General features: G+C 44.4%; 1 protein-coding gene across 2 annotated transcripts in view; it reads left to right on the top strand.

The window, feature by feature from the left end:
- The window catches only part of MBD5 (methyl-CpG binding domain protein 5), a 109,350-nt gene that overhangs the window by 75,319 nt on the left and 20,548 nt on the right, over nucleotides 1-13,483 (top strand). Inside the window, exons 6-10 of one of the 2 annotated variants that reach the window (XM_032115195.1) lie at nucleotides 293-410; nucleotides 843-977; nucleotides 4,465-4,567; nucleotides 4,936-5,116; nucleotides 7,336-9,474. In XM_032115195.1, coding sequence (XP_031971086.1) covers nucleotides 865-977; nucleotides 4,465-4,567; nucleotides 4,936-5,116; nucleotides 7,336-9,474 — 2,536 coding nt within the window. In that variant the 5' untranslated portion in view covers nucleotides 293-410; nucleotides 843-864. Of the gene's footprint in view, nucleotides 1-292; nucleotides 978-4,464; nucleotides 4,568-4,935; nucleotides 5,117-7,335; nucleotides 9,475-13,483 lie in introns of both variants that reach the window. The other variant, XM_032115194.1, reaches the window with a different exon arrangement.

Here is a 13,483-nt window from a genome sequence, read left to right on the forward strand (position 1 = left end):
ATTCAGTGAAAAGATGCATCCCTTAATTCTCCCAAACTGTACATCAACTATTTACCAGCAGTTGCACTCTCATAGCTTTTAAGATGTAGCTCAATTGCATCCACGTATAAACAGAAAATGCTGGCAGGATTCTGTTTGCTCTGAGCCTTATTTTGATGGTTCCATTGACATTTAAAATTTTGATTTTAAGCTCTGGAAATGGCTGCAGCTGTAAACATCTCCCTGAGTTACTGAACTGGGCTGAAAGGCTGGAGAGAATGGCTCACATGTTTCCCACATCTGTATCTTTCAGGCTGTTTGATTGGAGCCAAGGAGTCAGGAAAGAAACTCAAGAAGACAACTTGGATCATGAACAGAAGATAAAAAGAAAACAAAAAGAATGTGGCATATAAAGGGTGTAATACCTGGAGGTATTGGATCTGACTCATATTTATAAAAATGAGACAAGCTTTCACAAAATACAAGTTATCTTAGACAGTCATCAAGCTTGGAGCCATCATGCTGTTGAACTAGAAATTCTCCTTTTCCCCATTCTCCTTTCTGACAGGTAACAAAGGATTGGTGAATTATGAATTTCCCAAGTTGGAAGCACTAATTTTTATCTATATAGTTCATCCTTATGAATATATAAGGAGTTAAACATTGCATATTTAATGTGGATTATAATGGGAAAGTGACTCATTAACCAAAATGGCCACTTTTAAGGACTTGGTTTCAAACTGAGCTGGAGCCTCCCAATGCACTTTGTAGGATTTGGGGAAAGCTGTGCTGCAGGGCCTGCTTTGGGAGGCCAGGATGACATGTAGTAAAAGGATATCACCTTACTGTTGATATCTTTGAAGACTCATAACCAGAAACAGGAAAATGAATGGTGGGAAGGAGTGTGACGGAGGGGACACGGATGGAGGGCCACCAGCAGTGCAAGTTCCCGTTGGTTGGCAGCGGAGGGTGGACCAAAGTGGAGTTCTCTACATCAGGTAAGGTCACCTCAGGGGCTGGGGCCGGTGTTCGGTGGAGTTTGGCCACAATGTGCAGGAAATTGCTGACTCAGCTCGTTTCTTCTGCTCAAAAACTTCAAGAAATTGTTCTTCGAGTGCAAGATCGTCTTGGGAAGCTGAAGGAGGGGAGATTTAGGTGGGATACTGGGAAGGAATTCCTGGCTCTGAGGGTGCTGAGGCCCTGGCACAGGGTGCCCAGAGCAGCTGGGGCTGTCCCTGGATCCCTGGCAGTGCCCAAGGCCAGGTTGGACGTGGCTCGGAGCACCCTGGGACAGTGGAAGGTGTCCCTGGGCAGGGATGGAGCTTTAGATCCCTTCCAACCCAACCCATTCCATGATTTTGTGATTTTTTTCAAAGTAAATTTAAATTATGTGACTACTCAATAGCTCCAAACCCATTTTTTTATGCCCATGAAGGTTCTGTGTTCACTATCACTGATGTTCTTCAACTTCTATGGACCCCTCACATTTCTCAGGTAGAAAAAAAACCAGGAACATAAACCTAAATCCAAAGTTATAGGTACTTTATTTGTTTATTTTCTCAGCTTATTGGATTTTTTTTGCTTCGCCCTGGAACGGTCACAAAGAAATGCATCGAAATTGCTATGAAATAAATGTGTTCGGACAAAGAGAGTCTGAATTAAATGTTATTGGAAAAAAGATCAAAGTTAGCTTTATAAAATGTGGGGACGTTGGGTTTGCATCACACAAGCCTATGTGATTATCAGTCAGTTATTTGCTTAAATTTCTTCCACTGTTCTGTGATTAAAATAACTGCTTCTCGCAACATTTTGTGTATTACCAATACCAAAGCCTGTAATGAGCCAAAGCACACTCCAGTGTTCCACTAAACCACCATAAAGGATCAGATGCATTCCAGGATTTCTGGTTTGTGTTCTCAATTAGCAGAATCAAACCCAATCCATGTCAGTGATACCCATGGCAAAGAGAAACCACCTTGCCCTTGTATTTCTCATTACAGCTGTAATTCACTGGGCCTCTGCCTCAGTCACAGATCAACGGGAAAGGAAAAGTTGTGGATTAGTGGTTTTTTTCCCAATAATCTCTATATCCAGACATCAGGAAAATAATGCTTTGGTATTTTTATGTACCTGATGATCCCACCAGCTTTTGAACTTCATTTTGCACAGCTCTAACAAGTTTTACACATTTTCAACAGCTGTGGGGAAGCTCATTCCTGCCCTTTTCCCAAGTTTTCCAATGTATTTTTTTTTGGTGAATTTTCTGGTTGCCTTCTCCGAGCTGTTCTGATGAAGCAAAATATTTTACACTCCTGTTTGGTGCAAGGCACAGAGCAGGATGTGTTGGTTGGAAAGGGTGGAAGTCCAATAATCCAATCTCCTGCCTGACATGGAGCATCCACAGGGCTCCGTCGGGGCAGCTGAATCCTCCAGGATTGAGTCTCCACAAGCTGCTCCCTGCCCTGCCAGCATGCACAGCATTTATGGAGACGAGGAAAGGTCAAACAATATTGACTCCACAGCTATCCCAGGGAAAATTAGTGGATATATTAAGATCTGACATGATTTAAGTGGAATAGATGATCCCAGCTGAATAAAGACTCTCTGTTTGTGCCTCCTTGGAAAGCACGGACGCTCTCCTGTCAGCTGTCAGCAGTTGCTTTGGATTAAATCAAGATTAAATCCATTCATTAACTGGTTTTCATTACCTGGTAGAAGCACTGAATTGACTCTCAGGGCTTTTCTTAGCAAAACAGTGCTGCTAAGTAGGGCCTAAATCATTCCTGGAAGCGTCCAAGGCCAGGTTGGATGGGGCTTGGAGCAACCTGGGATGGTGGAAGGTGTCCCTGCCCATGGCACGGGGTGGAATCAGCTGATTTTTCCAACCCAAACCAGTCTGGAATTCCATGATTTTGTGGTAGTTTCTTACAAAGGAAGCTGTGGATTATCCTGTGTGTTACAGAAGTGTCACTAACTTTGTGCACACACAAGAGACTTTGCAGAGTTTACAGCTCTGCTCAGAATCAAGGCAGAAACAGGGAAGAAATGGCCCTTTTTAAAATTGGGTTGGGTTCTGTGGACAAACAGCCCTGCATGTGTGTGCAGTAGGGATGCTGCATCCCACATCCCACACATTTAGTGGATTGACCTTCCTTCACACTCACTGGTTGTCAGCACACTCCTGTTTTTTCCAGGCTCCAGGATCTCCTGGAGCCTGCGCTGGTTACGTGTGCCCAGGCAAACAGCACACCAAGGTTATTTAAAATCTCTTTTTACTAAAATTATCCCAGGAAAAGCAGCCTTTTTTAGCCAATGCAAATAAAACAGCATCCTCACTCCAGATCATATTCCTGGGAATGCCTTCTAACAGGAGATTTTAAAGATCACAGGAAGTGTCTGGAGAGATTTGGGCGTATATGGGATGGTTCAGAGCAAATGTCAGTCTGGGATTCTCCCATGGGAAGCTGTTACATCCTCAAGTGTGGAGTTTGTCTGGGCTGAGCATGATCAGGACAGGTGAGAACATCCAAAGGGATCAGACAGGATCCTGGTTTAGTTAAAATAAATAAAAATGAAGAACAGTTTCCCCCTGCTCCCCAAGGATTTCAGACAGGGAAGGTTTGACTTCCTGACCAGTCACCAGACCTGTACCTTTATTTTTAGATTGCTCTTTCATCTTCCTCACCCTCCAAACTGTCACTGTTACACATATTCAACCTGAGCACTTCTCCCAAAAATAAATATTTCAGGGCATGTCTGGCAAAGAAATTACTTATTTAAACTGTCAGCAGAACTTTAAATGTCACTTGCAGATGTTGCTTTAGATGTGACTCGGTTCTCGTGCAGGGTGAGGTGTTTATGTGTTGGATTCTAAGTACCAAAGTTCGTCATAGCTTGGAATTTTGAGTCATGAGTGTTTTCGTGATCCAAACTATTCCACTTGAGTTGTTTTTGTTTGAATGAGGGCTATTTACAGCTGCCATTAATAAGCAGTGTTTTATTCCAGATAAACAGTTCAGCTGGCCCAGCAATAAAGAGCAATCTGCAAGTTACAGGCTGGGGACACGAGAACTCTTTTTTCATCTTATGAATTGGTGTTTTTGCCATAACAGAGTTTCCAGTGCCCTATTTTGGGATGTGGGGATAATGATTTTCTGGTGGGAGCTGGAGAAATCCGAGTGCAGTTTATCAGGAGCTCACTGGCCTGGCTCCTTGGTGTAATATTCCTCACTTTCAGTGAGAAGGTCGAAATTTTAGCTGAATGAAACCAAACTTTGTGCAACAAAGAGACCCGGCTGCAACAGTTTTGTTTCTTTTCAAATGTGTTCGGGGGGTTTTTTGTCACTGTTATCTCAATTCTTGAGTAAAAGCAAGAAGTACTATGAGAAAAAAATATGAAATGTGATTTTCCCCACTGTCCTTGTGAGCAGATGCAAGTCATGACCTATCAAAGAGCTCATATTCATCATTTCTGTTCCTTTACAGTCCCAGTGGGTCTTTATTATCCTGCTTGGAGCAGGTGAAGACTTACTTGCTGACTGATGGAACGTGCAAGTGTGGCCTAGAATGTCCTCTTGTTCTTCCCAAGGTAAAGCACAGCATCATTTTGGATCTCTGTGCCATAATATTTATGAGCTGCCCATGCTGATGACTCAGTCTCTGTTCAGATCATCTCTAAAATAAGTGGTGTCCACCCAAAGTTAGACCTTAAGATACAAAATTCAGCTCCCCTCTGCCTTAGCCCCTCTTGGAGAGGATCTGACTCAGTTATTATAAATATATTCATTTTTTATTTGTTGTTTCCAAACATCCTGTCAAGGAAACTCTCGGGCAATGTAGGAGCAGTCAAGAACAGAGGAAAATTCCTCTAGTCCATATAAAGTTCCTAATTTATGTGAATTTGGTGACTTTGCTGCCTGTACTCATTATTTTAAACGCTGCAATTTTCACTGCCAGGTCTTTAATTTTGATCCTGGAGCTGCTGTGAAGCAGAGAACTGCTGAAGATGTTAAAGCGGACGAAGATGTCACCAAACTATGCATTCACAAAAGGAAAATCATTGCTGTGGCTACACTTCATAAAAGCATGGAAGCACCACATCCTTCACTGGTTCTAACTAGTCCTGGTGGTGGAACAAGTGAGTAAAATGAAATCATGCAGAATCATTTCATAATCTGATTTTTTATCTATATAATCACTATGCAAAACCACCCCGAAAGTCTTACTGTGAGTACAAAAATAAGCAGATTGAAGGAATAAATAATGGGAGTAATCAGAGATGGAGGTAGATAGAAAATGAGTCTAAAAGCAGGTCAGCCCAGACTAAGAGCATGATTTTCTTGGAAAAGATACCAGATTGTTCTAGACAAAGAAAATACATTAGCACTCATCTTTTGGAACTGTAGTAATATGTCTGATATTCTGTCACATGGGAAATTAGAGGAGCAGAATAAAGTGATTATGAAGGGATTAGGATGTGGCTAAGGACTTGGCTAAATGGGAAATTGTATTGTCAAGGAGAATAGACAGCAAGAGGAGATCTCCACCGTCATTTCTCAAGGATTATTTTTGGCCACCAACCTGGATTAGCATTTTAATTATCCCCATCAATTAAAAAGATGAGGAAATTTGTTGGTACCTGAAGCTGACAGGTACTCTCCAAACAAAAGACCAAAACATGTTGTAAAACTGGGGGGGCTCCCTGAGACCTGGAGTGAAAGCAGAGTTAGCACTGAAACAGCTCCAAACCCAGAAATTCATCTGGAATTAGGGACTTCGTAAGAATCACAAGAACAGGTTCTGAAGGAGAATTACAAATCCCAGTGGGCAGGACAAAGGAGGGAAGGGTGCTGAGTTTTTATTTCTATACTCTGGTGTTACAGCTCCTGGGAAAAGGCCTGAGAGCTCTTCTGCACCCCTCACTGCTATGATAACACCTGGCCAATTGCTCTTCCCACTTCAAAGTGGAAAACTTATAAGAAAATCAAGAAATAATAAATTTTAGATACATAGACAATGCTCAGATACCCATGCTGTTCATAGTACTGATGTGCCCTGCATTTTCATATTGAAATTTAGGATTTAAAACCTTCTTTGGAAATTTTTTTCAGTGTAATTTTGTTTTCAACTAACAGCACAATTTCCCAAGTTACTGTGCATTTCCCTGCTTCATTTTTTTTAATGAGTAGTACTTAAATTACATTCCTGTTTTCAAAAAACTAGCAAAATGAAGGAGGTAATTTATATATATTTATGTGCTCTTACCTTCTCTGTCGGTCAGACTTATGTGCATAACCAAAGAGGAAAATTCCCCAGTAAATCCCTTTGAAAGCAAAAGATCTTTTCATTTTTGCACATTGATATGTGACCATTTGCTTATTTCCAGCACTCAAGTGGTGAGGTCTCTCATAACTATTTTATTTTGCAGTTCAGCCTTTAGTTTTGTCCCCCTAAATGAGACTTTGGTTGTATTTTGGGACAGGGGAAGTGTTTGTTTCTCTCATGTTGGAGCAAATAGGATAAAGGCAGGATTGTCAGTGCCCTCTGATCAGGCTGAAGGGAAAATGAGTAGAGGAATTTCAAGGCACCTCTGAGTTCATTTGAACACGGAATTTTTAGCTCCCAATTCCAGTTGAATTTTGCATATCCAGGGGCTACATGCCAAACACTCTGAGCTGAATTGCAAATTCCCAGAGCAGCAAAACTGGCAGAAAGTCCCCCAGACTTGGAGCTGCTTGTGCTTCTAGTCTGGAAGTAAAACATTGAAAAAAAATCTTTAAATAAAGGTGGAAAGTGGCCTTGTGCTTGTAGGAACGTGTAGCCTCAAAAGTAGGATTTACAGGAAATTTTTCCATTATATGTCAACATGTGCAAATATTCCCAAGGCTTTCATCCTGAAAACAAACAGAAAGCATTCAGGATCCCTCCTCAGGGACAGCATTTGGGACCTTTTCTGTGGGAAATGAGTCTCAAATCCTGGATGGGCTTTGTTCCTCCTGTCCTCAATAGATGGTGCCAGAGGCTCCTTTTCCCTGCCACAGCGATCCCGCTCCTCCTGCCAGAGGGGGGATGCTGGAGATGCAGGACGCTGGAGGTGGTGGCTGGAAAAGGCAAAAGGGAAGGGAAAAGGTTTAAAATGGTCCATATTTCTTTGGGATATGGAATGTACAACTGTGTCGTTGGGAACAGGCGCCGTTCCAGCAGCCGCTCGGTGATGGAGGGTTTATTTCTGCTGAAGCAAAAGTTTAGCCAAAGGCTCCCTGAGCTTTTGGGAATATTTCCACACTCAGTAGCTTTGCCCTGAAACGTGGGACACTGGCTTTCCAACCAGTAACTGTTGTGTGTTTCCCATACCAGGTGCAACGCCGGTAGTTCCCACTCGAGCAGCAACTCCAAGGTCGATGAGGAATAAATCACATGAAGGAATTACAAATTCTGTGATGCCGGAATGTAAGACTCCTTTCAAGTTGATGATGGGGGCATCTAATGCCATGGGTAGGCTTTATGTGCAAGAAATGGCTGGAAGCCAGCAAGCAGAGCTCCATCCTGCCTATCCCAGGCAGAGATTGGGGAGCAATGAACTGGGGCAGAAGTCTCCGTACCGCGGCAGTCACGGGGGGATGCCCAGCCCGGCGTCATCGGGGTCGCAGATCTACGGGGACGGCTCCATCTCTCCCAGGACTGACCCGCTCGGAAGCCCCGATGTCTTCACAAGGAACAATCCCAGTTTTCATGGAGCACCCAACTCCAGTCCTATCCACATGACCAGGACGCCTCTGTCCCCGCCGTCAGTCATGCTCCACGGCTCTCCCATACAGTCATCCTGTGCAATGGCTGGAAGGACTAATATACCTCTGTCCCCCACCCTGACCACCAAGAGCCCAGTAATGAAAAAACCCCTGTGTAACTTTTCAGCTGGTATGGAAATACCACGAGCAATGTTCCACCATAAACCCCCCCAAGGCCCACCCCCACCCCCTCCACCACCTTCTTGTGCTCTTCAGAAAAAGCCATTAACATCCGAGAAGGATCCTCTTGGCATACTGGACCCAATTCCCAGCAAACCGGTGAACCAGAACCCCGTGATCATGAACCCCACCACTTTCCACTCGAGTGTCCACTCTCAGGTACCCGTGATGAATGTAAGCATGCCCCCCGCCGTGGTGCCCCTGCCCAGCAACCTGCCCCTGCCCACCGTCAAACCCGCCCACATGAACCATGGCAGTCACGTCCAAAGGGTTCAGCACTCGGCTTCAACGTCCCTGTCCCCGTCGCCGGTGACGTCCCCCGTTCACATGATGGCATCCGGCATCGGAAGGATCGAGGCTTCTCCCCAAAGATCGCGTTCTTCTTCCACCTCGTCCGATCACGGAAACTTCCTGCTGCCTCCAGTAGGGCCACAGTCATCCTGTAGTGGTATCAAAGTCCCTCCCAGGTCCCCGAGGTCAACCATAGGGTCACCGAGGCCGTCTATGCCATCCAGCCCTTCCACCAAGCACGATGGACTTAATCAATACAAGGACATCCCTAACCCATTAATTGCTGGAATGAGTAATGTATTAAATCCTCCAAACAATGCAGTTTTTCCCGCTGCATCGGCTGGAAGCGGTTCCTTGAAGAGTCAGCCTGGTTTGCTGGGAATGCCTTTAAATCAGATCTTGAACCAGCACAACGCTGCCTCTTTTCCAGCAAGCAGTTTACTCTCAGCAGCAGCCAAAGCACAGCTAGCAAATCAAAATAAACTTGCTGGTAACAACAATAACAGCAGTAGCAATTCTGGACCTGTTGCCAGCGGCGGCAGCACCGAAGGACACAGCACTTTAAATCCCATGTTCCCTCCTGCTGCCAACGTGCTCCTCCCCACCACGGAAGGGCAGAGTGGCCGGGCAGCACTGAGAGATAAATTGATGTCTCAGCAAAAGGATCCTCTGAGGAAAAGGAAGCAGCCGACCACCACGGTGCTGAGCTTGCTGAGACAGTCTCAGTTGGACAGCTCTGGGGTTTCCAAAGCTGGCTCTGATTTGATAAGAAAGCCAAGTCAAAGCTCCTTCCCCATCAGTTCCATGTCGCAGCTCCTGCAGTCCATGAGTTGTCAGAGCTCCCACGGGAGCAGCAATAGTTCCTCGGGCTGCGGGAGCTCCAGCAGCGCCCTGCCCTGCCCCGGCACCCAGCTGCACCTGGCAGAGCCTGCGCTGGGCTCGGGCGGCCTGGCGGCCCCGCTGGCCCCGGGGCTGCCCCTGCGCGGGGAGGGGCTGCCCTGCCCCAGCACCAACCCCGGCTTCGGCCCCGCCGCCGGCCCGGCCCCCTCCAACCACCTGGCGGGGCTCCTCAACCAGATGCAGGCCAGCGGGAGCTGCGGGATGCTCCCCCAGCCAGGAATGGCCTTAGGAAACTCCTTACATCCCAACCCACCTCAGGCCAGACTCCAGGCACCCTCCACTCCAGTGATCCCAAACAGCATTGGGAGCAGCTGTAATCAAACGAGTCCTGAAGCAGGTACGTGGCCTCCTGAGGGGCTTCTCCCAGGTTTCCATCCTTGGAAATCCGTGGTGATTGGTTTTAAATGTTCCTTGTTAAACTCGGGTTTACCCTGGTGAAAAGTGCACCTGTTTCATGCTGAAAACCACATGGTCAAAACTAAAACAGAAAGGAAAAAAAGCAGGGGTAAATTAAAACATCTCTTCCTTTTTCTGCACAAAACCATCCTGTGATAACTCTTGCTTCTGCTGACTTCCACACACTCTTCATGAATAAAATCCATTCACTTTGGACATACCCACACCTCTTTTGTCACTTCTCCAAATAAATTGGAGTTCTTTTGCAGCCTGCCCTGCTCCAACGTTGTGGCTCACCTGGCAGTGCATATCCGGTTGATCCATGAGCTCCTTACTGCTGGAATTAAAGAGGCGGTGTCAGAGATTGGAGCAGGTCCTAGGAGTACCAAAATGTACAAAATAACCCTTTTCAGGACCAGCAGGAGGGAATGCCAAGCCTGTGTTTGCTTTTATTGGGGTAATTTTACTAAGGTGGTGAGTAAATGGCTGAATAAATAGTTGGAGGAGTGTAGGGAGGGATTTCCTGGCTTGTTCAGCAGGGGAGATTTGGAGAGGAAATGGGTTTGCTGCTGTTATCATCTCCGGGGGGTTTAAAGAGAGAAGGGAAACAGCTCAGAAATGTGAATTTCATTGACTGTTGCTGGTTGAACCAAGTATTAGAAGATGGAACTGGTGTAAATTTCTGAAGTGGAATGAAAACCCAGGTCACACCAAAGTGTTCAAGTCTCATTAACCCAAGCAAGAACCTGCTCTGCATTCCTCAGCTTCCTCGTTTAAAATCCAGAATGGAATTATAGGAGTAATAGAAAAACAATGTTCTAATATTACTCTACTCATGGTTCCTGATGACTTTTAAGGGCTTCTCCCCATCCCTGGGATAAAAAGGTTTAATTTTTTCTTGCCTGGAGAGGCCACAACAAGCAGCTCTCAATCCTTGTGTGGCTCTTTTGCCTTATCATGCTGACACAGGGGGCATTTCCTGATGCAGTTTCTGAGACTTTGTACTTCTCTGCACAGAACAAAGGTCTGGGATTGCCTCAGGAATTTCCTTCCCTGTCCCACTGAGCATAAGACACAATCCCTTGGGTTCCCACCTTGGCTGGAGTTTGCACCGCTCCCAAAGGCTCCCGTGGTGTCCCTGTGTTAATCAGAGCCTGTGCTTGTAATTCCACTCAGCTCCAAGCTGAATTTCATCCCAAAACCACAAATGCAACAGAACAAATGAGTCAAACCCCTGAGAAAGGTTCCAACATCAACAACTGGTTCGGTTCTGATCCCTGGAGGAACAGGAATTGGTTCATAACCCCACCTGGGGACTCCAGTTCTGCCCTGGCATTCCCACCCCCTGGGGATGGCTGAGAGGATTAGAACTGTATAATTATAAAGCCTCAAGTCACACTTCTGCCCTTTTCTAAAAGATAAGAGGCAATTCCATGTAGGCAAAGGCTGGAAAGTTGTGAAATCTTCCATTCTCTGCTGCTGAAGGAGTTATTTCTGTAGTTTGGTGCTTGCAGAATGCACAGGCTGCATTTAATTATTTATTGAATATCTATGATGAAGCCTGGAGAATGTTTTCTTCTTTAAGGTGAAGTCTCAGGTTGTGTTACCTTTGTGTTATTCCCTAAAATTCTGCACAAACCTTCGCTGAGCCTCGTGCCTGAGCCCTCACAGCAGCACAGGGCTCAGGGGTGAGGTTGAATCCAGAGAGGGGAATTCTCTTGGATTTCCAGGAGAATGGGAATGTTCTTTCCACAAAACTCCTGCAAAATGTTGAGTATTTTGTGTTAATAATAACCTTTTAAAGTAAAAGTGAGTTGCCAGCCTGCACTGAGCTCCGTAACAAAACTGGGAAGAGGAATATTGGGAATTCTCCTCCGTTAGTTTCAGGTGAAAGCCCCTGTACACTGAATTTTCCAGAGCAATTCAGCTGAGGAAGATATTTCGAGGAACCTCTCATGTTCATATTTCAGTTTGTGGCTTGTTTTTTTCCCTTTGTTTTGAAGTATTTTAATTGCTAAATCTGTTTTTTGTGTCTGTGCCAGCACTTCTGACCAGCTACTCCTCAGAAATAGCTCCTGAGAGGAAAAAATCCTGTGAATCCCCACAATTAGCTGGTTATTGCTTAATCTTTTAATTATATTTTAACCACATGGACCAAGTTTTGTTATTCCAGCTTTTGTTTTCTTCTTCCACAGATAATATCTTTAGTTCCCAGGTAATTTTCAGGGTGAGTGTGGTGGAATTTGTTCTTTTTCTAGGATGGGACTGCATCACTGGGCGATGGATTTGATTGTAGGGTTTTATTTATTTACCTTTTTCTTGCTGTTAACGTGTGGTTCACAGGGTAGGAAATCTGTGTTTGAGTGTTGAACATACAACATCTAAATCCTGCTGAGAAGGCAATATCCATAAATAATGGGATGGATGGAAGTGAGTGAAAATATTTGGGAATAAAAGCTCTGTACAGCTGATAAGGGAAATTAAGGGAACCACAATAACCACGGAAATAAAGATGATCAGTGGTCTCAAATATTAACGTTATAAAATAGGAGAAACTCTGGGTCTAGAAGTTAAGAAGTGACAAAAAATTGGCAGATCTGGCGAAAAAAGGCTGTAATTCCTTCCCTGGTGAAATGCACAGAATAGAAATAGTGAAATATAATTAAATAGGGAGGAGCACGACCCCAATCACTGAGGGTGAGGAGAGGAATTTGTTTTAATAGAGCCAAGAAAACTGGGAATGGAACATGGCCTTGGGAAACCAGACCCCCACGAGAAGGGGTTTAGGAGGCGCTGATTTCATCAAATCAATGCAAACTGCTGGAAAACAAAAATTAAACCAAACAAGTCTGGATTTGCTTCCCAAAATCACTTTATATATCCTAGAATTACAAAATCAGGAGAACTTTGGTCAGAAGAATATCTGGCAACTTCTTGGGACTTGTGCCTGAGAAAAAATTTCTTATTAAACTGGAGTCACCCCTAGGCAGGATGGCAAGCACCTACTCTTCCAATTTAAAGCAAATAAATATCCCAGAAATAAATAAAGAAAGCAGATTGAAATATCCCATTGATTTGGGGTTGATAGAAACATCCAGAGGGACTTTTCCCTGCTTGGGAACGATTATAAGGAATCCCTGTTACTTCAATTTCCAGCTTCCTTTTCCCATTCTGCCTTATTTTCCCCTGTTATTATTTTGGGAAGAGGAGAGTGATTATTTTTCTATTCAGATAAGAACTGTGGAGGATAAGGAAAATGTTCAGTGCTTGCTTGAACACAGCTTGGGGTTTTCTGGTGTTGTTTTACCTCTTAAAATTGGAATTTTCCAACAATTCACAGTCTTTGAATTAACCAGACACTTACCTGGTTGGTGTTTTAGCTGCCATGCAACTTTCTAGGGATTTATCTTGATAAAAGTCAGGGGATTTGTGAAAAATAATAACAAATAAATGTAGAAAGATGAGTCTCATTAAAGATATTAGTACAGAGAAGAACTGAATTAATTGTATGGGATTTCCCACACATATTTAGCTCTCACCATCTGAAAATGGAACCAGTGGGCAGCTCCAGCCCTTGCTAGGGGGAAGAGTGGGGATGATTGAAGGAAATAATGCTTTTTATTGCATTTTTAGCTTCCCAAATTTGCAGTCGAGTGTTTTCCTTCATTTGCAATGCATCTGCCACAGCTGTGAGTGGGGAGAGAGGAGAGCAAGTGAGAAAATCCTGAATTCCTGCTCCTGCACTCGTGTGCTGTTGTCTTGACAGTTTTCTGCTCAAACACTGCTCTGCTTTCTGCTAACAGCTGAGCACATCACAGCAGTTCCCTCCAAGTCATTTCCTACCCAGCAGTGCTGGGAAAATGCAGGAATCAGAGAAGATGGGCAGGGAGAGGAGTCGAGACTGAAATTCGGTCAGGTATTAAATTTTCAAAATTAAATTTTCAAAAAGC

The sequence above is a fragment of the Corvus moneduloides genome, chromosome 7 (assembly GCF_009650955.1).
Source record: "Corvus moneduloides isolate bCorMon1 chromosome 7, bCorMon1.pri, whole genome shotgun sequence".
NCBI classification, from domain to species: Eukaryota; Metazoa; Chordata; class Aves; order Passeriformes; family Corvidae; genus Corvus; species Corvus moneduloides.